The sequence below is a fragment of the Mauremys reevesii genome, unplaced genomic scaffold (genome assembly GCF_016161935.1).
Source record: "Mauremys reevesii isolate NIE-2019 unplaced genomic scaffold, ASM1616193v1 Contig8, whole genome shotgun sequence".
NCBI classification, from domain to species: domain Eukaryota; kingdom Metazoa; phylum Chordata; order Testudines; family Geoemydidae; genus Mauremys; species Mauremys reevesii.
The window spans coordinates 50,086-75,181 of record NW_024100895.1 but is presented as its reverse complement, the minus strand read 5'-3'; the positions used below and the strand labels follow the sequence as shown (position 1 = coordinate 75,181).

The following is a 25,096-nucleotide window of genomic DNA, read 5'->3' as shown; positions in this document are numbered from 1 at the left end:
ATCCAGCTCACTCTGCTCCCCGGCCCGACTCTGCCCAGCGCCCGGTGATGCCGGGTCGGTGCCGCGCTGCCACTGGCCAAGCCCCGGAGGCACTAACCCCGCCCAGCCTCGTGAGACACCAGGTCCCATGGGTGGGCGTTATTTCGGTGCCAGGGACTTTCCACCCAAAACCCCCCGGGTCTGCAGCCTGGCTGGCACCCGGGGGCTGGCCCAGCCCCCCACCTGCACTGGAGAGGAATAAACTGCGAGTGAAATGCAGCCCCGGTCGGGGTCCTCACCCCACAGTACAGGGGGGGCACTGAGAGCAAGGGACTTGTCAGAAACCACAGAGCCGGGAGAGAACCCAGGAGTCCTGGCTTCCCCGCCGTGCTCTGATCCACCAGCTCCCACGCCCGTCCCAGAGCCGGGAGAGAACCCAGGAGTCCTGGCTCCCAGGCCCCCCCCTGCTCTGATCCACCAGCCCCCACTCCCGTCCCAGAGCCAGCATAGAACCCCCCCCCTTCCCTGCATGCTAGAGACAAGTATGGGGGCTCTGTCCATCTGGGGTGCTCAGTCAGAGGAGTGGGGCTGGTGCAGAATGAGGGGTCCTGGCTGAGGATGGGGGCTTGGGGGTGCTCAGGCTCGGGGTGCAGACGGAGGGACAGGCTGTGAGTCACAGATACAGACACCCCTGCCCAAGCCGGACCCTGTGCGGCCGGCTTCCCTGCGAGCGGGTTCTGGGTGTGTGTGTGTGGGGGGGGGGTGTCTGTGGGACACGTCCCCTCCCTCATGGGTGAGGCACTTCCCAAGCAATCCAGCCCATCCGGCACCGCCCCCCCCCCCCCGCATGTTCCTGCCCCCCACCCCAGCTCCATGGAGCGGGTGCTGCTGTGGGGGTGAACGGAGCCCCCTGGTGATGCTCTCAGAGACAGACACGGGTCGCTCCCTGGCCCCACGGCGTCAGCAAATGCTGCTCCCTGCAGGGACTCCAGCCCAAGGGACCCCCTGCCCCGTCCCAGCCCGGCACAGACCCATAGCGAATCCCATCCCAGAGCTGACAGCCTCCCCACGGGGCTCCAGAGAGCAGGACGGGGGGTGAGCAGCCGAGGGGTGAATCCAGGGGCTCGGCCAAGACCAGCTGCTCCCCCTGGGGCGGGTGTCAGGCGCTCTCCCCTCTGCCCACCCAGCTCACACCCACCCAGCAACAGCTGCCAACCACCACAAGGTCTTGTCTTTATAGCTGGGCATTTGCCAGGGAACAGACCCTCACCCCCAGGTAGGAGACACATGGGGGGCCCCAGGAGGAAACACAGCCCTGCTCCCCCACCTCCACACCTGTCACAGAGGGCAGGGTCCCCTGGGCCCATGGGGGGGGGGAGCTCTGGTGGGGCCAGGCTGAGCAGGGGGCAGGCCGGGTCCCAGGACAGTGCCAGGTGGCTGTAGGGACTGGCTATGGAGGGACGGGTCCCCAGCCGGGGGTCACTCCGCAGTGACCGATGGTGCGATGCCGAGTCACAGCCGGTCTGGGGGGCCCAGCCTGGGGCGTAGCCGGGACGTACAGCCAGTCAGGACAAGCTCCGCGCGAGGCCGGACGCAGGGATCCTGGCTGAAATCCCCAGGGCCAAGTTACGCAGGAGACCAGGCTGGCTGAGCAGAACCCGGGGGACATTTCAGAGGCCTGGGACTGCACCCCCCAGAGCCCTGGCTCATGTGATTCCGGGGATCCCCTGGCCCCAGGCCCAAAGCCCCCCAACACAGAGACCATCAACAGTCACTTTTCATACCCCTTAAATACGCCCCTCCCCGGGCTGCTACCGCAACCAGCGTTGGGCACCTGCCTGGCCCCCTCTGAGCCCAGCTCCTCGGCCGGTCGGCCCCTCTCCTCCCGGGAACCCCTGTGCCCCCCGCCCGCCTCTGGGGAAGGGGCGGCACTGGAGAGCTGGAGAGCACCAAGCCCCACAGCGATGGGGCAGCCGGGGCCCAGCTGGGGGGGCCCTTGCTGGGGCGTGGGGGGGGGGGAACGTAGCATGGAGGGGGCTCAGTTTGACCCCAAACCAGCAGAGCACGTCAGCACACGCGGCATCTCACCAGCTCGTCATTCGGCATGTTCGCAGGATCAGGGCCTCTAGCCCCTTAGTGACCTGCCTGCGTCCCCCTCCCCCACCGTTCTCAGCCCCTGGGACCTCGGTCCAGCTCCTCCCAGTGCCGGGACAGGGACACAGCCGGGCGTGTCCCCCACAACCTGGGGCCTGACCACACCAGAGAGATGCGTGTGTGTGTCTTGTCAGCTGTGGGTGTCTGTGTGTGGACTCCAGTAGTAGCTGCCTGGCTCTGACATACCCAGCGGGCCCTGCCTGGGCCTCACACCCGTCTGACGCAGCACCAGGGCCCCCGCTGGACGCCAGGCTGAGGGTGGATCCCTCTGGGGCAGCTCCTCCCCGGGTGCAAACCAACATTGCCTCAGGGGGGGGCGTTGCTGATTTACACCGCTGAGTAGCTGGGCCCGATTCGCCCTCACGTGGTCGTTTCCACGTGTCCCTGTCACCAGGCGGGACGGGGTCTCCGGGATCCCTGTGCCAGGCCCCCGACAGGAGCGTCCCGGCCGCAGACGTGTCTGGCTCTTGCTCCACACTCAGGAACGTCTCTGCCCCGCTCTGTGCCGGCGGGCGGCTGCCCCAGCCCCTCCCTCCGCTGGGGGCTGGAAACGGGCTACGTGCCGGCCTCCTCTAGGTCAGCTCGAGCCCCCGCCCGGCCCAGCAGCCCTTTGGGGCTCATCGCTCGGCTCTGCGGGACCAGAGCCGGCCTCAGCGTTCCAGCTCCGCACGGGATTCGCTGGCACAAAAGGGGTGCAAAGCACTCGCCCCTGTGTAACTGGCTGCATGACGCACCGGGCGGCGGTGAACGGGGCTGGGCTCGGGGATAAAATCCAGCTGCCAGCGGCTGGTGCAGGCCACGGGCCGGCCTTGCAGGGGGCCGCGGATCCACACGTGGGGTTGTTCATCGTGGGGGTGAAGGAAAACAGAAGCAACGGAAAAAGCCCCGGGGTGGAGCAAAGCGCCTGGGCAGGGCCAGGCCAGGGGGAGGTTGCGGGGAGCTGAGGGGGTGTGAAACCAAAAATAACAACCCCCCAAAAGCAGCAAAATTCTAGCTGATCTATTACAACACAACTTCCAACATTACTTACAAACCTTCCACCGGCCACCGGCTCAGCACCGGGGGCGCCCGCTGCCTGTCAGACCCCGAAAAGCCAAGACAGTCGCCCCGTGAAACGTGTGTCCGGTGGCCCCGAGAAAATCAATTGGATCCCCCCCCCCCCCCAGCCCCCAGCTGCAGGACGGGCAGCGTCGCCGGAGCGCTGGGCTCGTGTGGGATTCAAACTCCGCGGCAGGGCCCAGACCCCTGTGTGTCTCCACATCTTAAATAATAGAATTAATTTAAAATAAAACAATCCAACCAGCGTCTGTCTCTTCGCTCCTCGGCTTCTCCCACGGGGGGGAGATCAGTGAAGGCTTTTAAAATACACCCAGAGCAACGATCCCTTGCAAACAGCCGGGGGTGGGGGGATCTGAGCCCTGGGGAGATGTTAATTAACAGGGTTTGTTCATTATTGTAACTGATACCGCAGGGAAGGCACAGAGCACGGGTAGGGCAGAGAAGGGCCATGGAGCCCTGTCCATGTCAATTAACACTAATTAGTACCAGGGGGAGGGGGGGCACCCCACTGATATTAATTAATATGTTTTGTTCCTTTGATATTAATTAGTCCAGTGGGGGAGGGGTTGGAGCCTCACAAATCAATACTAATTACCATAGTGGGGGAGGGGAGCAGAGAACCCCACTGAGATTAATGGCAAAGGAAGAAGAAATGTGAATTAGTACGGGGGGGGGGGGGCAGGGACCCTGCAGGAGGTGACTAAAACAGGAATTAAACGAACCCTCAGTGAGGAGGAAGTTTCCTCCTGACCCCATCCCTGCAGGCTGGCACCTGCCCTGAAGCATGACGGTTGTGGTCACTGTGACAGGTGTCAGCACTGTGGGGAGCAGGGACAGGAGCCCACGGGGGTTAACCCAGGTCCTCTATCCACGATGCTGCCCGGCACAGGGGAGCCGGCCGCCCTGCTGACGTTAATTAACTCTGGTTCTCTCACAATGTTCATTAGACATTAATGGCTTTGCTCCCCAGTCAGAGGGAAATTGGGGTACCGGGTCCATCGTTTCGGGGTGGCTCCAGTCTGGGGTTAGAGCTGAGGGGCTCTGGGAGATATGGAGGGTGAGCCCTGAGACACTCTGGGGAATATGGCCCACAGGCAATGAGGGATGTAGCTGGGCATTCTGGGAGCTCTGGCTGGAGGATTGTGGGGCTCCGAGGGATCCAGCCAGCGCGTGGGTGTAACTGTCCTCTCGCTACACGTTAAAATACAGGAGGCTCTAAGCAGTGACGTCTCTTCGGTGTCTCTCTCCGGTCCCTGGTCCCAGCGGGAGACGGCGCCGGGTGCATCGGTCTCAGTGGCTTTGGGTCGTCGTGGCAGGTCCATCCCTCGGGTGGCCGGTAGGTCCCGTAGCTTCGCTGCTCGGGGGATGGTGGGGCCTGGGCCAGGCTGGGACATTCCCTCAGGGACCAGGGCAGGGCTCACGGGGCTTGGTCTTAGCCCAGGAAACAGACGGGTCCCACCTCGAACCCAAACTTCTGGTTGGGCTCCCCAAAGTCCGTGAAGTGCGCGTCCAGCAGGGGGAGCTGCTCCACGCGGGGCGTGTTCACCTCCAGCACCGTCCTGTCCGGGCCCTTCCGCCGCTGCAGGGGGAGGGACGGAGGGGGGGTCAGGCCATGGGGTCAACGGCTCCAGGGTCTGTTCCTGCCACGGGCTCCCCGGGGGGCCTCTCTCGCCACAGCGACCCGGGCTCTGCCCTCTGTTCCTGCCCTCTGTCCCCGCCAACTGTCTGGTCATCCAGCCTCCCTGCTAGTGTATCCATCCATTGCTCCATCCTTCCCCCCATCCTTCCAGCCTCCCTCCTAGTGTATCCATCCTTCCCTCCATCCTTCCAGCCTCCCTGCTAGTGTATCCATCCATCCCTCCATCCTTCCAGCCTCCCTCCTAGTGTATCCATCAATCCCTCCATCCTTCCCTCCATCCTTCCAGCCTCCCTCCTAGTGCATCCATCAATCCCTCCATCCTTCCTTCCAGCCTCCCTCCTAGTGTATCCATCCATCCCTCCATCCTCCCAGCCTCCCTCCTAGTGTATCCATCCATTGCTCCATCCTTCCCCCCATCCTTCCAGCCTCCCTCCTAGTGTATCCCTCCATCCTTCCCTCCATCCTTCCAGCCTCCCTCCTAGTGTATCCATCCATCCCTCCATCCTCCCAGCCTCCCTCTTAGTGTATCCATCCATCTCTCCATCCTTCCCTCCATCCTTCCCTCCATCCTTCCAGCCTCCCTCCTAGTGTATCCATCCATCCCTCCATCCTCCCAGCCTCCCTCTTAGTGTATCCATCCATCTCTCCATCCTTCCCTCCATCCATCCCTCCATCCTCCCAGCCTCCCTCTTAGTGTATCCATCCATCCCTCCATCCTTCCCTCCACCCTTCCAGCCTCCCTCCTAGTGTATCCATCCATCGCTCCATCCATCCCTCCATCCTTCCCTCCATCCTTCCAGCCTCCCTGCTAGTGTATCCATCCATCCCTCCATCCTTCCAGCCTCCCTCCTAGTGTATCCATCCATCTCTCCATCCTTCCCTCCATCCTTCCCCCCATCCTTCCAGCCTCCCTGCTAGTGTATCCATCCATCTCTCCATCCTTCCAGCCTCCCTCCTAGTGTATCCATCAATCCCTCCATCCTTCCAGCCTCCCTCCTAGTGTATCCATCAATCCCTCCATCCTTCCAGCCTCCCTCCTAGTGTATCCATCAATCCCTCCATCCTTCCAGCCTCCCTGCTAGTGTATCCATCCATCCCTCCATCCTCCCAGCCTCCCTCCTAGTGTATCCATCCATCTCTCCATCCTTCCAGCCTCCCTGCTAGTGTATCCATCCATCCCTCCATCCTCCCAGCCTCCCTCCTAGTGTATCCATCCATCCCTCCATCCTCCCAGCCTCCCTCCTAGTGTATCCATCCATCTCTCCATCCTTCCAGCCTCCCTGCTAGTGCATCCATCAATCCCTCCATCCATCCCTCCATCCTTCCAGCCTCCCTCCTAGTGTATCCATCCATCTCTCCATCCTTCCAGCCTCCCTGCTAGTGTATCCATCAATCCCTCCATCCTTCCAGCCTCCCTCCTAGTGTATCCATCCATCCCTCCATCCTTCCCTCCACCCTCCCAGCCTCCCTCCTAGTGTATCCATCAATCCCTCCATCCTTCCCTCCATCCTCCCAGCCTCCCTCCTAGTGTATCCATCCATCCCTCCATCCTTCCAGCCTCCCTGCTAGTGTATCCATCTATCCCTCCATCCTTCCAGCCTCCCTGCTAGTGTATCCATCCATCCCTCCATCCTTCCAGCCTCCCTCCTAGTGTATCCATCAATCCCTCCATCCTTCCCTCCATCCTTCCAGCCTCCCTGCTAGTGTATCCATCCATCCCTCCATCCTTCCAGCCTCCCTGCTAGTGTATCCATCAATCCCTCCATCCTCCCAGCCTCCCTCCTAGTGTATCCATCCATCCCTCCATCCTCCCAGCCTCCCTCCTAGTGTATCCATCCATCTCTCCATCCTTCCAGCCTCCCTGCTAGTGTATCCATCAATCCCTCCATCCTTCCAGCCTCCCTCCTAGTGTATCCATCCATCCCTCCATCCTTCCCTCCACCCTCCCAGCCTCCCTCCTAGTGTATCCATCAATCCCTCCATCCTTCCCTCCATCCTTCCAGCCTCCCTCCTAGTGTATCATCCATCTCTCCATCCTTCCAGCCTCCCTGCTAGTGTATCCATCAATCCCTCCATCCTTCCCTCCATCCTTCCAGCCTCCCTGCTAGTGTATCCATCCATCCCTCCATCCTTCCAGCCTCCCTCCTAGTGTATCCATCCATCTCTCCATCCTTCCAGCCTCCCTGCTAGTGTATCCATCTATCCCTCCATCCTTCCCTCCATCCTTCCAGCCTCCCTCCTAGTGTATCCATCCATCTCTCCATCCTTCCAGCCTCCCTCCTAGTGTATCCATCCATCTCTCCATCCTTCCAGCCTCCCTCCTAGTGTATCCATCCATCTCTCCATCCTTCCAGCCTCCCTCCTAGTGTATCCATCCTTCCCTCCATCCTTCCAGCCTCCCTACTAGTGCATCCATCCATCCCTCCATCCTTCCCTTCATCCTTCCAACCTCCCTGCTAGTGTATCCATTCGTTGCTCCATCGATCCACCCCTCCCCATCCATCCATCCCTCCCTCCTAGTGTATCCATCCACTCTCCTCCATCCTGCAACTGTCTATTCACCCATTCCCGGATATCCATACTCTATATGATTTTATGCAAATATGCTAATGAGTGTGACTATGATGTAACTGGAATATGCTTCATGCAAAAGGTCTCTTGTAAGGGATCATTACAAAGCTTATAATCTACTGAGTGTGATCATCCTATTTGTATAAATGTACCACTCTTGTATCTGAAACTAGGAATATGAAATATAACTCTGAGGCCTATTGTAATTATGCAAAGTATGGGCCAGTAATGGTGGCTTGGAATTTTGATGGCTCCCATTAAGGAGGACAATTGACTGCAGACGTCTCTGTTTACTTGTAAATCTTCCTGTATCCGTGTGTGCTGGCAAGTGGGCAATGAAGTCTTACAGCGACATGTGATCATGTCACCTGGTACTGGAATCCATCTTTAACCTGGTGCTTTTCCATGGAGACGGAGGGGTGGGGACCCAGAGAGGGACAAAGGATTCCCGCCTGGTGCCAAAGCTATAAAAGGGGGTGGAGCAGGACAAAGGGGGGCTGCCAGTCATGAGAAATCCCCTAGGTACCACCTGAGCTGGACCAAGGGCTGTACCGGGGAAAGGACGGGCCCAGACGAGGAAGGCGTCTCCAGTCTGTGATAGAAGCTTATTGGAGCCTCTCTGAGGGTGAGATTTTATCTGTGTTCACTGTCTGACTGTGTTAGGCTCAGACTTGCATGTTCTATTCTAAGCTTTATACAGAGTAAGACGGATTGATTTGGGTTTAGACCCCATTGGGAGTGGTCTGAGTGCTGGAGACAGGAGCACGTCTTAAGCTGTTTTCAGTTCAGCCTGCAGCTTGTGGGGGACGTGGTTCAGACCTGGGTCTGTGTTTGCAGCAGGCTGGCGTGTCTGGAGCAACCAGGCAGGGCACTGAACCCCCAGGCTGGCAGGGAAAACGGGCTCAGAGGCCGTCTCAGCACATCAGGTGGCAGTTCCCAAGGGGTTTCTGTGATCCAGCCCGTCACAGTGTTCGAAATCCAATGGGGTTTCCCAGCACAGGTTCGGATCCTGTTTGTGACGCCACTGTGACGGGTTGGGGTCGTTACTGTCCTTTGTTCCAGTTTCTTTCAGGTACCCTGGGGGGGTGGACAGGCTCTCCCTTGAGCCAGCTGAAGACAAAATGGAGGGGTCTCCCAAGGCTTTACATAATGTCTCCTTGTGGGTCTAAACCCCTCCCTCCCCCTGTGTAGAATCCCCTCTACAAGCTGGAGTTTGGGAGTCACATGGGCAAGTCACATGTCCCTGCATGACTCAGTTCTCTCCAGGAACGTTCCCAGGAAAGCTCAGATGTGGACTGGCCTCTGTCAAGGTCCATCGTTAACCAAGTACTTCCAATTACTTCAATAACCCCTCACACTTCCTTGATCACATCTGCCTTAGGTGCTTCCTACAGCAAACACTTGAAATCGAAGCATCGAGCCAACGCTCATAACTTCCAATATAAAAATGATACATGAATATGAATAGGATGAAAACATTCCGTAGAACGTAACCTGTGCATAGACCTGTGACATGGCCTATGTAGCATAAACGTATCCCAGTTATGTCATATTTACATTCATAAGCATATTTCTATAACGCACTATGGGGTGCGTCACACATCCCTCCCTCCCAGCGCCTCCATCCAGTGTATCTGTCCCTCCCCAGACCTCCACATGCTCCCGTCTCGCCCTTCGCCCCCCCATCCCAGCCTGTCCCTCCCCCGGCTCCCCGCCCCGGCCCCGCTCACCGCGCAGCCGTCGGTGAGGGCCGTGATGTAGGGGCTGTTGTCGTAGCTCATGTCCTCCTCGTTGGCGCCCCGGAGGCGGAGGGCGCGCTGGTGGCCCCCGGAGGCGGCGCTGCGCCAGGCCACCGAGCGCTGGCAGTGGTAGGTGAAGTTCTGCCGGGCAGCCACGCTGAGCAGCCGCAGGAAGGTGAGCTGCACCGCGCCCACCGGGCGCCCGTCCGCGTCCACGTACGAGAACTGGGGGGGCAGGGACACGTTAGGGGGAGATGCACGTGGCGGCCACCCCCCGCACTCCCCACTCGGGGCAAGGCGTGGGGAGCCCCTGCCCGGGGGGCACTCAGTGGGGATCAGAGTCTGTGCTCTGTGGTGAAGGGCGCCAGAGGTAGGGAGAGAGATGGACAGAGCCGGAGACGGATGGGCAGAGTGGAGGACGGGGGATGGACAGAGCCGGAGACAGACGGATGGGCAGAGCGGAGGACGGGGGATGGACAGAGCCGAGGACAGGGGATGGACAGAGCCGGAGACAGACGGATGGGCAGAGCGGAGGACAGGGGATGGACAGAGCCGAGGACGGGGGCATTAGGGTGACCAGATGTCCCGCTTTTGTAGGGACAGTCCCGATTTTTGGGTCTTTTTTTTATATAGTCTCCTATTACCCCCCGTCCCGTCCCGATGTCTCACACTCGCTGTCTGGTCACCCCAAGGGGCACGAACAGAGCCCCAGACGGGTTTCTCTGGGGTGGATCTGCCACGCCGCAGACAGAGGGACTCAGGGCTGGACAGACATCAGATGGGCGACTAGCAGGGTAGACAAGACTCCAGGTGGGTCCAGGGATGGGTCAGATCGAGGAGAGTCTGGGGCCAGAGAGAGGCACCCTCAGGCCTGGGCACGGAGGAGGATTCCGGGGGGTGAATGACAGAGGAGGTGGAAGGTTGGATGGATGGACGTTAGCTGGAGGTGGGGTACGGTCACTGGAGACCCCCTTGCAGACCCCAGGTGTCAGCAGGGAGTCAGTGTTGGAGCTGGGGGGTACAGGAGGTATCTGCACACACACACACACACACACACACACACACGCTCAGGCAGAGGCGGCTCTAGCAATTTCGCCGCCCCAAGCACGGCGACACGCCGCAGGGGGCGCTCTGCTGGTCGCCGGTCCCGCGGCTCCGTGCCTGCGGATGCTCCACCAAAGCTGCGGGACCAGCGGACCCTCCGCAGGCACGTCTGCGGGAGGTCCACCGGAGCCGCCTGCCGCCCTCCCGGCGACCGGCAGAGCGCCCCCCGCAGCATGCCGCCCCAAGCACGCGCTTGGCGTGCTGGGTCTGGAGCTGGCCCTGCGCTCAGGCGGGGCCTATCTCTGGGGCTCATTCAGAGGTGCCAGGGCCGTGTACGGGGGGCATGAGCTGTATTATCGGGGTGCAGGATCCCAGGACCAGGCCAGCTGTCAGGGTGACCCTGGTGGTGTCACACCAAGCCCAGGACACCCCCACCGGCCGCCCTGCCCGGCTCTCACCTTCCTTCCTTCCCGGAACTGGCTGAACCAGCGCGGGGGCTTCTCCTCCTGCCACACAGACATCTGGACCTGGTGGGGGAGACCAGGAGAGACAGGCTCAGGGGGGCTGCACCTGGGGGTGCCCCAAACGCGCTGAGCCTGGCTGGGAGCCGGGGGCGAGGCTGGGGCTAAATCCTCCCTTCAGCCAGCCACAGCTGCTCTAGTGCCAAAACCAGACAGCGGCCGCTTGGGGCTGTTATAACAGGAAAGAACCCAGGAGTCCTGGCTCCCAGCCCCCGCTCTAACCCACCAGCCCCCACTCCCATCCCAGAGCCAGGGAGAGAACCCAGGAGTCTTGGCCCCCAGCCCCCCTGCTCTAACCCACCAGCCTCCACTCCCCTCCCAGAGCCAGGGAGAGAACCCAGGAGTCCTGGCCCCTAGCCCCCACCCCCATCACACTCACCTTCTGCGTCTCTTTGGTGGGGAAGAGGCAGGTCTCCCCGCCAGCCGTGAAGTCGCAATGCACCTTGAAGGAGTCCCGGGAGCAGCCCTCGTTGGGGTCGATCCAGTACTCGCCTGGGGGCGGGGGGGGGTCAGTGCACAAAGAATCTTCTTCGTCCCCCCCACACCTCCGACCCACCCCAGCAGCACGGCCCCCTAGCGCCGCCCTGGGGCCATGGGGAGCCCTGACTGCCCGGGCAGAGCCCCCTGCTGCCCCCCCCTGCAGCCCAGCCCCCAGCGCCGCCCTGGGACCATGGGGAGCCCTGACTGCCCGGGCAGAGCCCCCTGCGGCCCCCCCCGCCCCACCCCCTGCAGCCCAGCCCCTAGCGCCGCCCTGGGGCCATGGGGAGCCCTGACGGCCCGGGCAGAGCCCCCTGCTGCCCCCGCAGCCCAGCCCCTAGCGCCGCCCTGGGCCCATGGGGAGCCCCGACTGCCTGGGCAGAGCCCCCTGCTGCCCCCCCCTGCAGCCCAGCCCCTAGCACCGCCCTGGGGCCATGGGGAGCCCTGACTGCCCGGGCAGAGCCCCCTGCTGCCCCCCCCCATGCCGCCCAGCCCCCAGCGCTGCCCCGTCTCCCATCCAGCCCGGCCCAGCGCTCACCGTCGGGCAGGTCGGGGTGGCAGAGCCGCAGGTCCTGGCAGGTGCGGGCCGGGTTGTCCTGGGTGCCCATCGGGTGCTTCATCTGCTCGATCTCCCGCTTGAGGGCGCTGAGGGAGCCGAAGATCTCGTCCATGCCGCCCGCGTGGCCGTGGGCCCCGTCCGCCGCCAGCCCCTCCCCGTCCTCGCCCACCAGCTGGCTGGCGTCGATCGACCGCTTGCTCTTCCTGGGCAGCTGGATGGGCAGCGGCTGGATCACCTCCCCGGGGGGGCCCTGCGCCGGCACAGCACCGTCAGTGGGGCTGGGGTGGGGGGGGGGGGGTGGGCAGGGGCAGGGCTGGGACAGTTTGGGGCTGGGATGGAAGGGTCAGGGGGGCCGGGGGAAGAGTGGGGTAGGAGGGGCAGGGAGGGAAGGTGATCGGGAGGACAGAGGGCAGGGTGGGGTGGGCCAGGAGGTCAGGGTGCAGGGTAAGTAACTGAGCCGGGAAGGGGGACGATGGTGTGAGCGAGGGATGGGGAACCAGGGCAGGGCAGTGAGGGAAGGGGGCAGGGCGGGCAGACAGCCGGGTAAGTAACCGAGCCGGGAAGGGGATGACGCTGCAGCGAGGGATGGGGGACCGGGGAAGGGCAGAGAGGGATGGGGGCAGGGCAGGGAAGAGGGCAGGGCAGGGAAGGAAGGGGGCAGGGCGGGGCAGACAGCCGGGTAAGTAACCGAGCCGGGAAGGGGGACGACACTGCGAGCGAGGGATGGGGGGACGGGGGGAGCAGCCGCAGCGCGGGGAACGGACGGTCCGAGGGAGCAGGTCGAAGGGAAGCAGGGTGGGGGGGTCACTCACCGGGTGTCCGGGGGGGCCGGGGACACCTCGCTCACCCTTGGGGCCGGCTTGTCCCTGGTGGGGAGAGAACAGAGCCGTCAGCTGCCTGCCGGGGTGACGGGGTGGGGGGCAGCAGGGCACCCCCTGCAGGGGCACCCGGGACAGCTCTTACCGTGGCTCCCTTTGCACCCTTGGGACCGGCCGTGCCCGGCAAAGCAACGACAGGACAATCCGAGACCCGGGGGGCGGGGGGTGGGGGGAGCTGGCAGACCTCAGGCCGGGGGAGGGGCGGTGTGACGGGATGCACCCTGTGACTGGCTCCTCCGTGAGCTCACGGGGCCCCACGCAGCCACGTCGTACACACGTCACGGACACGCTGCAATCACGACTGACAGGTCTGGGGAGGCGCAAGGGCCCGCGTCCAGCCAGGCACTGCACCCAGCAAGCGGCCGCGCTCTGGCACGGGGCCGGGGCAGGACCAGGTCTGAGGCCAGGGCTACACTGCAGACTGTATCGGTGTAACCACGTCGCTCGGGGCTGTGACTAATCCACCCCCGAGTGAGGCAGCTACACCCACCTGCTGTGGGAGAGCTCCGCCCGCCGACACAGCGCCGGCCCCTCGGGGAGGTGGATTAACTCCGCCGACAGGAGAGCTCCCCAGTGTCAACGTGCCCTGAGCTCAGCACACCCGCCCCCCTGACTCCACGACCCCTCGCTCTGGGGGACAGAGCGTTATCTAGGGGTCCCCTGGGGGACAGAGCGTTATCTGGGGGTCCCCTGGGGGACAGAGCGTTATCTAGGGGTCCCCTCGCTCTGGGGGACAGAGCATTATCTAGGGGTCCCCTGGGGGTCAGAGCGTTATCTAGGGGTCCCCTCGCTCTGGGGGACAGAGCGTTATCTGGGGGTCCCCTGGGGGTCAGAGCGTTATCTAGGGGTCCCCTCGCTCTGGGGGACAGAGCGTTATCTGGGGGTCCCCTGGGGGTCAGAGCGTTATCTAGGGGTCCCCTCGCTCTGGGGGACAGAGCGTTATCTGGGGGTCCCCTGGGGGACAGAGCGTTATCTGGGGGTCCCCTCGCTCTGGGGGACAGAGCGTTATCTGGGGGTCCCCTGGGGGTCAGAGCGTTATCTAGGGGTCCCCTCGCTCTGGGGGACAGAGCGTTATCTGGGGGTCCCCTGGGGGTCAGAGCGTTATCTAGGGGTCCCCTCGCTCGGGGGGACAGAGCGTTAGCTGGGGTCCCCTGGGGGACAGAGCGTTATCTGGGGTCCCCTCGCCTGGGGACAGAGCATTATCTAGGGGTCCCCTGGGGGTCAGAGCGTTATCTAGGGGTCCCCTCGCTCTGGGGGACAGAGCGTTATCTGGGGGTCCCCTGGGGGTCAGAGCGTTATCTAGGGGTCCCCTCACTCTGGGGGACAGAGCGTTATCTGGGGGTCCCCTGGGGGTCAGAGCGTTATCTAGGGGTCCCCTCGCTCTGGGGGACAGAGCGTTATCTAGGGGTCCCCTGGGGGACAGAGCGTTATCTGGGGGTCCCCTCGGGAGTGCACTGGCATGTCCCAGGGGCTGAGCTATCCAAGGGGGGTGGACACCCCACGCTCTCACTCCCCGCCCAGTTCTTTCGCTTCTGAGGACACAAGAAACCGGCCGTCGGCCTCCGGGGACAGGCCCCGACCCAGCGCATGACCAGCAGTTAGGTGTGACGAAGTGGGAATGTTCTTAATGTTTGCTCTGAATACGGTGTTGGTGCCTCAGTGTCCCCTCTGCAGTGCTTAATATCCAGGTGGTGGGATCAGGGGGTGTGATTGCTGCAGAGGAAGGGGCCAGTGCACCTAAATGCCTGACACTGTCTCCTAGCAACTGAGGGCCGGGCCCCTCCCCTGCAAAGGTGCCAACTGAAGGTGTTGAAGACAAAGAGATCAGGTGACCCCCTGGCCCAGGAAAGGAGGGGCTGGAGCAGGGGAGGGGCTGGAGGGGGTGGTTAGTCTGGAGCTGGCTGGGGACAAGGAGTGAAGTGCAGACGTGGGGGTCTGGCTCACTGCCCCCCAGAATGGACCCGGCTGAGGGGGCCGGTTCTCTGTGCCTACAAGCTCTGTGTTAGCCCCTGTTCCTGTCATCAAATAAACCTCTGTGTTACTGGCTGGCTGAGAGTCACGTCTGACTGTGCAGTGGGGGGGCAGGACCCTGTGGCCCCCCAGGACCCCACCTGGGGGGACTCGCTGTGGGAAGCGCACGGAGGGGCAGAGGAGGCTGAATGCTCCCAGGAGAGACCCAGAAGGTGAAGCCGTGGGAGCTTCTTGCCCTGCAGACAGGCTGCTCCGAGGGAGAGGAGGCTCCCCAGAGTCCTGCCTGGCTCGGTGGGGAGCAGTTCCAGAGCATCGCCCGGGGACTCCCTGACATTAGGGACTACGCCTGGGACCCCGCCCGGCCCCTTAGGGTTTGTTCTGGGCAACGTTTTATCTTTATTCTCCCTGTGACTGTCTGACCTCGACGCCTTGTCACCGGGACCCACTGACCACCTGCCACTCTGTAGTGAACGAAGCTCGACCCTAATCCCGGGCTGCGAGCTGTGTGGGTAACGCCACCTGTGGGGCTACCGGCTATATGAGATCCCCTATCGGCCTGGCCAGGAGAGGGCTGGCAGTGCAGAACACAGGCCTGGGGGGCAGCCTGGGGCGGGCTGGGGTCACCCTGCAGCACTAACCCAGGCTGGTGGGGCCGGGCGTGACCCGGGCGTGGCTGGCAGGTGTTGTCTGTACCCAGCCCTCGGGGGGAACATGCTGGGGGGGCTGTAGGGGGTCCAGGCTGGGAGCTCCAGCAGCAAGGCACCGCAGGGCTCCCCAGGATACCGGGCAGCAGTGACACAGCCCCTGCCCCAGTCTGGAGCGCACCCCGTAGTGACACGGGCACGTTACAGGGGATGCCCAGACACAAGGGTGAGGAGCAGATGACAAAACAGGGCCCATTACAGGTGATGCTCAGATACAGGGGCCATGGGGTGAGACCCAGACCCACAAGCAGCACTGGGGGAGGTCAAAGGTCACTCACAGGAAGTCCCGGGGGCCCGGCGGGGCCGATGGGGCCGGTAGCACCAGGGATCCCCTGCAGGGGCAAGAACAGAGCGGAATTAGCATGACAACAGGAGCACCCCAATTAACCCCTCGCACCCCAGACCTCACAAGGACTCCCATGTTTGCCCCCTATCTGCCCTGGGTCCAACGCAGCCTCCTCCCTGGGAAGCCCTGCTCACCATCCCCACCCCCACCCTCAGAGCAGTGATTAGAACCCAGGAGTCCTGGCTCCCATCCCCTCTGCTCTTACCCCTCAGAGCCAGGGATAGAACCCAGGAGTCCTGGCTCCCAGCTCCTGCTCTATCCACCAGCCCCCACTCCCCTCCCAGAGCCAGGAGAGAACCCAGGAGACCTGGCCCCCAGCCCCTGCTTTATCCACCAGCCCCCACTCCCCTCCTAGAGCCAGGATCGACCCCAGGAGTCCTGGACCCCAGCTCCCCCTGCTCTGACCCACCAGCCCCCACTCCCCTCCCAGAGCCGGGGAGAGAACCCAGGAGTCCTGGCTCCCAGTCTCCCCTGCTCTAACCCACTGGACCCCACTCCCCTCCCAGAGCCGGGGAGAGAACCCAGGAGTCCTGGCCCCTGGCCCCCCAAGCTCCCACTGCTCCCCACATGGCAGGGGTCTCTGGCAGGGGGTCTGGCGGTGAAGAACTCCCCCTCCCCCAATACTCACGGTCTCTCCTTTGGACCCCAGGGAGCCCTGCGGGCCAGGCAGGCCCCGGTCCCCTTTCTCTCCCTGCTCGCCCGGGGGCCCGATCAGGCCGATCAGACCGGGGTGGCCCTGGGAAAGACACAGTGGTCAGTGCAGGACAGACAGAAGGGGGGCGGCATCGAGGGCTGGGTGTCGGACGGACAGACAGGCAGACGGGCTGCATGCTGGGGGTGGGCGTGTGAGTACGGACAGCGTGTGGGGAGGGGTCTCTGCCCTGGGTGCTCACACCCCCTCGTGCCCCTTGTGCGGGCTGTGGGACGTGCACCCCAGGGATACTCGCAGGCGGTTGTGCTGACGTGTCTGGTTCACACAGACTTGTGTATCCCTTGTGCCACGCTCGTGATGCGCGTGTCGTGGGCGTTCCCGTCTCCCGGTGCATTCACCCGCACTGTGTAGCACGTGTGTGCTGGCATGTTCCCTGGCACTGCGTGGCATGGGCTGGCGCCACGTGGCACATGCTGGTGAACACTAGTGCACGGGGCGTGTATCATTCCCCCCCCCGCACCTACGGGTGTGTTGTGTGTGTTCACACACAGGCCGTGCACCCCCCGTGTGCCCCCCGCTCACCTTCTCTCCTTTGGGTCCGGAGTCCCCTTTGAGGCCGGGCAGCCCCGGGGGGCCCTGCGGGGAGACACAAGCAGAGCGGTTAGCCAGGGAGGGGGGGGAGCGGGGAGGGGGGGCTCCGTCGCAGGGGAGGGCGGAGTCACACTCACCACAGGTCCAGGGGGGCCCGTCTGGCCCGTCGCCCCCGGCTTGCCTTGTTCTCCCTGCAGGGGATGGAGGGGAGAGTTAGCACTAAATGCTGCCCCGACCATGCCCTGGGGCTGCCCCCCACAGCCCAGCCCGAGGCCCCGCCCTGCTCTGGGGCTCCCAGCCTGGAGGCAGTGGGTCCTGCACCCCACCCCTCTGGGGCTCCCCAGTCGGAGACAGTGGGTCCTGCACCCCACCCTGCTATGGGGCTCCCCAGCCTGGAGGCAGTGGGTCCTGCACCCCACCCCCTGCTCTGGGGCTCTCAGCCTAGAGGCAGAGGGTCCTGCACCCCACCCCTCTGGGGCTCCCCAGTCGGAGGCAGTGGGTCCTGCACCCCACCCCTCTGGGGCTCTCAGCCTAGAGGCAGAGGGTCCTGCACCCCACCCCTCTGGGGCTCCCCAGTCGGAGGCAGTGGGTCCTGCACCCCACCCCTCTGGGGCTCCCCAGCCTGGAGGCAGTGGGTCCTGCACCCCACCCCTCTGGGGCTCCCCAGTCGGAGGCAGTGGGGCCTGCACCCCACCCCTCTGGGGCTCCCCAGCCTGGAGGCAGTGGGTCCTGCACCCCACCCCTCTGGGGCTCCCCAGTCGGAGGCAGTGGGTCCTGCACCCCACCCCTCTGGGGCTCCCCAGTCGGAGACAGTGGGTCTCAGGCATTGACCGCTCTGGACAGGCCTGCAGGGGGCAGAGCTCCACTCTCAGCCCACTGGCATTGGGGAAGGGCTGTTCTGGATTCACAGCGGGGGCAGCTGAGACCAGCCCCAGACCCAGCCCCTGTGTGTCTGGGGCTCAGGGACCCATCAGCAGGCAGGGAAATACAAGCGTGGACTGCTGAGCTGGGGACACCTCACCCCCTCCCAGAGCTGGGGCAGAACCTGCTCTATCCACCAGCCCCCATCCCCTCCCAGAGCTGGGAGAGAACCCAGGAGTCCTGGCTCCCAGCCCCCCCTGCTCTAACCCACCAGCCCCCATCCCCTCCCCTCCCGGAGCTTGGAGAGAACCCAGGAGTCCTGGCTCCCAGCCCCCCCCCCCACGCTCTAACCCACCAGCCCCCAGCCCCTCCCAGAGCTGGGAGAGAACCCAGGAGTCCTGGCTCCCCGCCCCCTGCTCTAACCCACCAGCCCCATCCTCCCAGAGCTGGGACAGAACCCAGGAGTCCTGGCTCCCATCCCTCATGCTCTGACCACCAGCCCCCACTCCCCCCCCCCAGAGCTGGGGATAGAACCCAGGAGTCCTGGCTCCCAGCCCCCCTGTTCTAACCCACTGGCTCCCACTCCCCCGCAGAGCCAGGACAGAACCCAGGCGTCCTGCTGGCGTGCACTGGCTGTCACTTACCACTGAGCCAGGGATGCCTCTCAGCCCGTCAGGCCCCTGCTTGCCGGCCAGTCCCTGGGGCCCCACGGGGCCGGTCTTGCCAGGGGGTCCCACGGCTCCTGGCTCGCCCTGGGGGACGGAGGGGCAGGGTGAGCTCGGGGATGGGCAACACGGTCACAGCTGTGGGGGGGCTCCTTGGCGTCACCGCGCCCCGTTGAGGTCAGAGGCCATCCTGGGGCTCCCCGTCACACCGACCCCAGTGCATCATGGGTCAGGAGCCCTTGGTGAGGCCGGGCCGCGGCCTGGCTGGCTGCACCGGGAGCTCCCAGCCTGGGCCCTGGGACAGACGCAGCCGTGCCTCGTCTCCGGGGAGCTCCGAGCTGGGTCTGACCCCAGGGGATCCGGGACCCGACACCTCCCCAGCAGAGACCCCACCTGGGGGCCTGGAGCCTGAGTCACTTACCTTAGTGCCCTTCTCGCCCTGACGCCCCTCGGGACCCGGGGAGCCTGCGGGACCCTGCGGAGAGAGGAGACGGGGGTGAACAAGGGAATGGGGCAGGGGCCTGTCCCCTCTCAGGGGTGCGGCTCCCACCCAGCACCAGGGCAGGGACTGGCTGGCTCAGGGGGGCGGGGAATGGGGCAGGGGCCTGTCCCCTCTCAGGGGTGCCGGCTCCCACCCGGCCCCAGGGCAGGGACTGGCTGGCTCAAGGGGGCAGGGGATGGGGAATGGGGCAGGGGCCTGTCCCCTCTAGGGGGTGCCGGCTCCCACCCGGCCCCAGGGCAGGGACTGGCTGGCTCAGGGGGACGGGGAATGGGGCAGGGGCCTGTCCCCTCTCAGGGGTGCCGGCTCCCACCCATCCCTAGGGCAGGGACTGGCTGGCTCAAGGGGGGCAGGGGATGGGGAATGGGGCCTGAGGCCTGTCCCCTCTAGGGGGCGCCGGCTCCCACCCCGCCCCAGGGCAGGGACTGGCTGGCTCAGGGGGGCAGGGGATGGGGAATGGGGCCTGAGGCCTGTCCCCTCTAGGGGGCGCCGGCTCCCACCCCGCCCCATGGCAGGGACCGGCTGGCTCAGTGTGGGGAGGGAGGCGTCCCGGGAGCTAAGCGGTTTCCCTGTTATTAGCTGCCACGCTCTGGCCCGGGCGTTTCACTTGCTGCCGGGGACGGGAAGGAATTTCCAGCCCTCGGTGCCAGCCCCACCCTCCCCGCAATGAGATTCCCAGGGAGCTGGATTTGTGTGTGTGCGTGTCTGCTGCCCCCTGCTGGCGGGTCACTGTGGCTGCAGACGGGGTGGGTGCCCAGGGCGGGGGGTCTGTGTCGGTCAGAGTCCCCGTCGCACAGTGGCTGGGACAGCAGGCGCGTCCCTCACACCCCCTGTGCAGTGAGACGCTTCTGCCCGGCTCCTGGGGGACGGCGGGAGGAGGGGGGTGACCTGGACAGGGGAGGGGGGCCCAGACAGACCCATCACTTACCCTCTTCCCTGGGGGGCCTGGGGGGCCATTCTCTCCTGTCGGGCCTGGCGAGCCCTAGAGAGAGAGAGAGCTGGAGTTAGGAGAACCAATCTAATCCAGAACGTCATGGAGAGGGGAACCCGGAGAGGTGGGGAACCTGATCCGGAACATGAGGGAAAGGAGAACCCAGAGATGGGGGGGTCTGATCCGGAACGTCAGGGAGAGGGGAACCCGGAGAGGTGGGGAACCTGATCCAGAACATGAGGGAAAGGAGAACCCAGAGTTGGGGGGGGTCTGATCCGGAACATCAGGGAGAGGGGAACCCAGAGAGGTGGGGAACCTGATCCGGAACATGAGGGAAAGGAGAACCCAGAGATGGGGGTCTGATCCAGAACAGGGGAACCCAGAGTACAGTCACAGAGGGCGGATCTGGAACATCAGAGGTGGGTTCCAATCCAGAACGTCGGAGGGGCCAATCAGGAAGGAATCCAGAGAAGGACCCGATCTGGCACGGGGGGGCGTGTGGAGTCTGATCAGACTGCTGGGGGCACTCGGGGGAGTGGGGGGGCTGGGGACACATGTGGGGTGTCCAGTCCAAATGTCAGGGGAGATCCATTCCAAACCACCGGGGGGGGACCCCGTCAGGGCCCCGCTCGGGAGCCCTGGTCACTCACCAGCTGCCCGGGTTCCCCATCCTCGCCTCGCTCGCCCTTCGCCCCGTCCTGGCCCTGGAGGTGGAAAACAAGCCCTGAGTCAGCAGGAGGCCGCGGCAGGGACCCCAAACCCCAGCCAGGGGGCCCCAAACCCGGCTGCATTCCCCCTAGGACCCCACCCCACCTCCCAGCACCTTCCCCGCCCCCAGACTGCAGGGACCTGGAGGGCAACGCATGGGGCTGATACTTACCCTGGGGCCCATTTCACCTGGGGGGCCTGGATCCCCTGGGAAACCAACAGGACCCTGGAAGAGACAGGAATGAATTAGCCTGAGCCACCTTCTCCTATAGCCAGGCACAGAACCCAGGAGTCCTGGCTCCCAACACCCCCCCCCGCTCTAACCACTAGACCCCACTCCTCCTAGAGCTGGGAGAGACCCCAGGAGTCCTGGCTCCCAGCCCCCCTGCTCTAACCACTAGACCCCACTCCCCTCCCAGAGCTGGGCTAGAACCCAGGAGTCCTGGCTCCCAACAACCCCCACCCTGCTCTAACCACTAGACCCCACTCCCCTCCCAGAGCTGGGCTAGAACCCAGGAGTCCTGGCTCCCAACACCGCCCCCCCCGGCTCTAACCACTAGACCCCACTCCCCTCCCAGAGCTGGGAGAGAATCCAGGAGTCCTGGCTCCGCCTCCCCTGGTCTCTGCGCCGCGTCACTCACAGGGTTCCCCTTGGGCCCATCGTCTCCGGGGGGCCCTTTCCCCCCCGGGGGTCCCGATGTGCCAGCGGCACCGGTCTCTCCTTTCTCCCCTCGCTCCCCGCGGGGGCCCTGGGAAGGATACAGAGCATGGGGTGTCAGTGGGGGAGGCGGGGCGGAGTGGCCTGGCCGGGGGCAGAGCTCTGGGGGCCAGCTCTAGGGGAGGGATCCCAGCCCCAGTGTCCCTTGGGGAGACCCCCATGTGTGCGGGGGAAGGAGTCTCTTCGGGGGGGCTGTCACGGGGAGGGGTCGGGGCCCCACTGTCTCTGGGGTGGGGTTCACAGCCTGGGGAGAGGGGAGCACTCCAGACTTGGGGGGGTTCCCGTTGGAAGAAAGGGGCTCCGGGGGGGTTCTCACTGGGTGGGGGAAAGGCCAGGCCCGGCCCTGGGTCTCCCCCCACAAGGCAGGGGATAGATGGGCCCTGAGGGGCCCTTGGCTGGGGGGGAGCAGGGCTCTGGGGGTCCCTGACAGGAGACACCCCCAAGGAGGGGTCCCTGGCGGGAGGCTGACAGCTCTGGATGGGCCTTAATAAGGAAGAGACAAATGTGGGGAGGTGGCCACTGATCCCCATAGGGGGCAGGGCCCCAGTAGAGGGGATGAAGGAGGGTTCGGGGGGCTCCTTGGTGGGGGACGGAGCGGGGGCGTCCCATGGGATAGCGTCTGTGCCGCCAGGTGGGGGCAAGGACCCCGGGAGAGCCCCGGGGGGGTAGGAGAGGGACAAACAGGGGGAGGGGGTTCCCGGGGGGGTTAGTGGCCGTGCTGCCAGGTAGGGTGTGCGAGGGAGCAGGGGCAGGGGGCCCAAAGACTCACCTTGACTCCTGGCTCCCCAGGGATGCCGGGGGCCCCCGACTCGCCAGGCTCACCCTGAAATGAGAGAGACGTCAGCGCTCGCGCTCCGACCGGTCCCCCCGGACGGTCCCAGGGACACAGCGCGGCAGCACCCCACAGGCCCTGTGTCACTAGACCCCACTCCCCGAGCCGAGAGAGAACCCAGGAGTCCTGGCCCCGCTCCCCTCCCCGAGCCGGGAGAGAACCCAGGAGTCCTGGCCCCGCTCCCCTCCCGAGCCGGGAGAGAACCCAGGAGTCCTGGCCCCACTCCCCTCCCCGGGCCAGGAGAGAACCCAGGAGTCCTGGCCCCGCTTCCCTCCCTGAGCCAGGAGAGAACCCAGGAGTCCTGGCCCCGCTCCCCTCCCGGAGCTGGGAGAGAACCCAGGAGTCCTGGCCCCGCTCCCCTCCCGGAGCTGGGAGAGAACCCAGGAGTCCTGCTCCAGCCGCACATTCCCCTGGGTGAGTGGTGGTGGGTCCCTTTGACTCCTGCAGTGGATGACTCTGAGTCCCCCCATCCGTCCCCTCCCTTCACGGGCCATGGGGAGAACAGGGTGGCCTGCACTGCCCTCTGCATGCTCTGCAGGAGGACAGTGACTCGCCCAGTCTCAGGCTGCAGGGCAGCGGGGTCAGGAAGGGATTTGCTCCCCCAGATTCAATCAGCTGGAGACAGGGGGGGCGGTGCTCTGAGGGGCTCCAGAGACACCTCTGTCTGGCTGCTGAGTCTGGCTCTCATGCTGGGGGTCCCCAGACTGGGGCAGGGAAGGAATCTCCCCCAGGACAGACTGGCAGGGCCCTTAGGGGGTTTCCTGTTCCCCTGCAGCGCGGGGTGTGGGTCGCTGGCTGGGCTCAGCAGATCAGGTCCCTGCCATTGCAGGGGTGTCAGCCCTGGGGGCCCCTCGGTCCCTCCTGGGCTCAGCTGTCGTGGCCCCTGGCTCGGTTCCCCGGGTGCTGACACGTGTCAGTCCAGCCAGGTCACGGGGCTGGGCACAGGGTGACAGGGAGCGATTCTCTGCCCGCCGCTGTCCAGGGGCCGGGCTGGAGTGAATGGGCCCTTCTGGCCTTGAACTCCATGAAATCTACCAGCCCCACCCTGCCCCCCCGGGCTGGGAGAGGACCCAGGCGTCCTGCCTCCACCTACCTTCTCTCCGGGGGGGCCCAGGTTGCCGATGCCTCCGGGGCCGCCTTGGGGTCCCTGCAGGGGGAGAGAGCAGAGCTGGTTACCTCCGGGGACGTGCGGGGCAGGGCTGACGGGGGGGGAGGCGCGCAGGGGAGGAACTTACGTCGGCTCCGGAGGGTCCGGCTGGGCCACGTGGCCCCGGTGGTCCTGGGGGGCCCTGTGGGGAGAAAGAACAAGGTGAGGGGGGCTCTGGGACATTCCCACCTGGAGGGGGGGCTGGGAATGGGGGGCAGCCGGCGTCACTTACCAGGGGGCCCACATCACCTGTCTCGCCCTTCTCCCCCGCCGGGCCCGGCAGACCCTAGGGAGAGACAGAGCATCAGTGCGGGGCACATCTGGACTGGGGGGAGGGGCAGATCAAGGGGCACATCTGGATCCAGGGAGTTGGGGGAAGCAGGCAGCACATCTGGATTTGGGATGAAGAGGGACCTAGACCTAGGACACATCTGGATCTGGAGGATGCGGGGGGGGCGTGGCAGAGATGGAGGGTGTCACGGAGTGTGGGGGACCCAGGCCCCTCACCCCCGTGCTCCCCTACGATTCACCAGGACTCTCAGCCAGCCAGTAAAGCAGAAGGTTTATTTAGACGACAGGACACAGTCCAGCACAGGTCTTGCAGGCACAGATAACCGGATCCCCCCGGTTAGGTCCATCTTGGGGGGCCTCACAGCCCCCCCCCCCCCGGGGATCAGAGCTCGGTCTCCCTGCTCCTCTCTCTTCTCCAAGACCACGTTCAACTCCCAGTCCTCTCCGGCCCCTCCTCTCTCCTCCGCCTCCTTCCTTTGTCTCCCCTGGCCAGAGGTGTCACCTCCCCTCCCCCAGGCCAAGCTCAGCTCACAGTTGAATTCCTGCATCTCACCTAAACCTCTGGCTCTCCCCTCCCCCGCACAGACAGTCTGTGCTTCCTACTCCATCACATCACACCTCTCCCCCCTCCGAGACTGAACTGAGCGGGGTCACTCCAGCCAGTGACCCGGGGAGGTTCGGACCCACCTGCAACCTTATGCCGCCCGCGCCCTTTCCCCACCCCAGTACCCCTGGGGTGCACCCTGGGCTGGGGCCTTCTCCCCGCGTTCCCGTCTGCGGGCTGTGATTCGGGCTCTCTCGGTTCAGAGCCCCCCTTCTGACCCTGGCCCCGCTCCGGACAGGCTCCTCAGGGCGGGGCGGGGGCCTTACAGCCATCTCCCCCCTGTCCCGGGCCTTCCTCTCCCTCTGGCAGACGTCACAGGAGCGGCAGTGCTGCCGGACATGGGCAAAGACCCCAGGCCAGTAATAGTTCTGCAGCAGCCGCTGCTGGGTACGCCAGGCTCCCTGGTGCCCTGAGGGGGGAATGTCATGGGCCCGGCACAGCAGCTGGTGGCGATACTCCTGGGGTACCACCAGCTGCCTCCTGATCCCCCCCTGACTCCATCTTCCCTGGGGGAGCCCATTCTCGGTACAGGAGCCCCTTCTCCCACAGGAACCTTTTCCGGCCACCTCGTCCCATGGTCTGTCCCCCCCCCGAGGCTGGCCAGGTCCCCTATCCTCCGCAAGGAGGGGTCTTCCCGCACCGCGGCCTGGTACTCAGCCGCTGGGGCAGGGGCGGGGATCTGCTCTCTCTCACCGGCTGGGTCTGGGGCCACAGCCTCTCTGAGCCCTGTCCCTGGGCGTTCCCTCCCCACCGGGTCAGGGTTCGGTGTCTCGGCCAGAGTACCTTCCCCGGTGTCGGGGTGCAGAGCCCTGTGTCGACTCTGACTATGGTTCACGGCCAGGGTACCCTGGGTGTTACTTGGCCAGTCCTCGAGGTCCCCCCCCATTAACACCTCCGTGGGCAAATATGGGTGCACTCCCACGTCCTTGAGGCCCTCCTTGTCCCCCCACTTTAGG

At 64.7% G+C, this 25,096-nt stretch overlaps 1 protein-coding gene across 1 annotated transcript in view; it reads right to left on the bottom strand.

Moving 5' to 3' along the window:
• Positions 1-3,133: 3,133 nt before the first annotated feature.
• The window catches only part of LOC120394804 (collagen alpha-2(XI) chain-like), a 53,528-nt gene continuing 31,565 nt past the window's right edge, over positions 3,134-25,096 (bottom strand). Inside the window, exons 34-54 of the mRNA XM_039518952.1 lie at positions 23,478-23,531; positions 23,334-23,387; positions 23,192-23,245; positions 22,036-22,089; positions 21,190-21,297; positions 20,721-20,774; positions 20,491-20,544; positions 19,838-19,891; positions 18,832-18,885; positions 18,390-18,497; positions 17,022-17,075; positions 16,876-16,929; positions 16,270-16,377; positions 15,581-15,627; positions 12,706-12,748; positions 12,555-12,608; positions 11,722-11,992; positions 11,086-11,198; positions 10,644-10,712; positions 9,133-9,366; positions 3,134-4,771 (exon numbers count right to left, since the gene is read on the bottom strand). Of these exons, the coding sequence (XP_039374886.1) occupies positions 4,625-4,771; positions 9,133-9,366; positions 10,644-10,712; positions 11,086-11,198; positions 11,722-11,992; positions 12,555-12,608; positions 12,706-12,748; positions 15,581-15,627; positions 16,270-16,377; positions 16,876-16,929; positions 17,022-17,075; positions 18,390-18,497; positions 18,832-18,885; positions 19,838-19,891; positions 20,491-20,544; positions 20,721-20,774; positions 21,190-21,297; positions 22,036-22,089; positions 23,192-23,245; positions 23,334-23,387; positions 23,478-23,531 (1,842 nt within the window). The 3' untranslated portion in view covers positions 3,134-4,624. The remainder of the gene's footprint in view (positions 4,772-9,132; positions 9,367-10,643; positions 10,713-11,085; positions 11,199-11,721; positions 11,993-12,554; positions 12,609-12,705; positions 12,749-15,580; positions 15,628-16,269; positions 16,378-16,875; positions 16,930-17,021; positions 17,076-18,389; positions 18,498-18,831; positions 18,886-19,837; positions 19,892-20,490; positions 20,545-20,720; positions 20,775-21,189; positions 21,298-22,035; positions 22,090-23,191; positions 23,246-23,333; positions 23,388-23,477; positions 23,532-25,096) is intronic.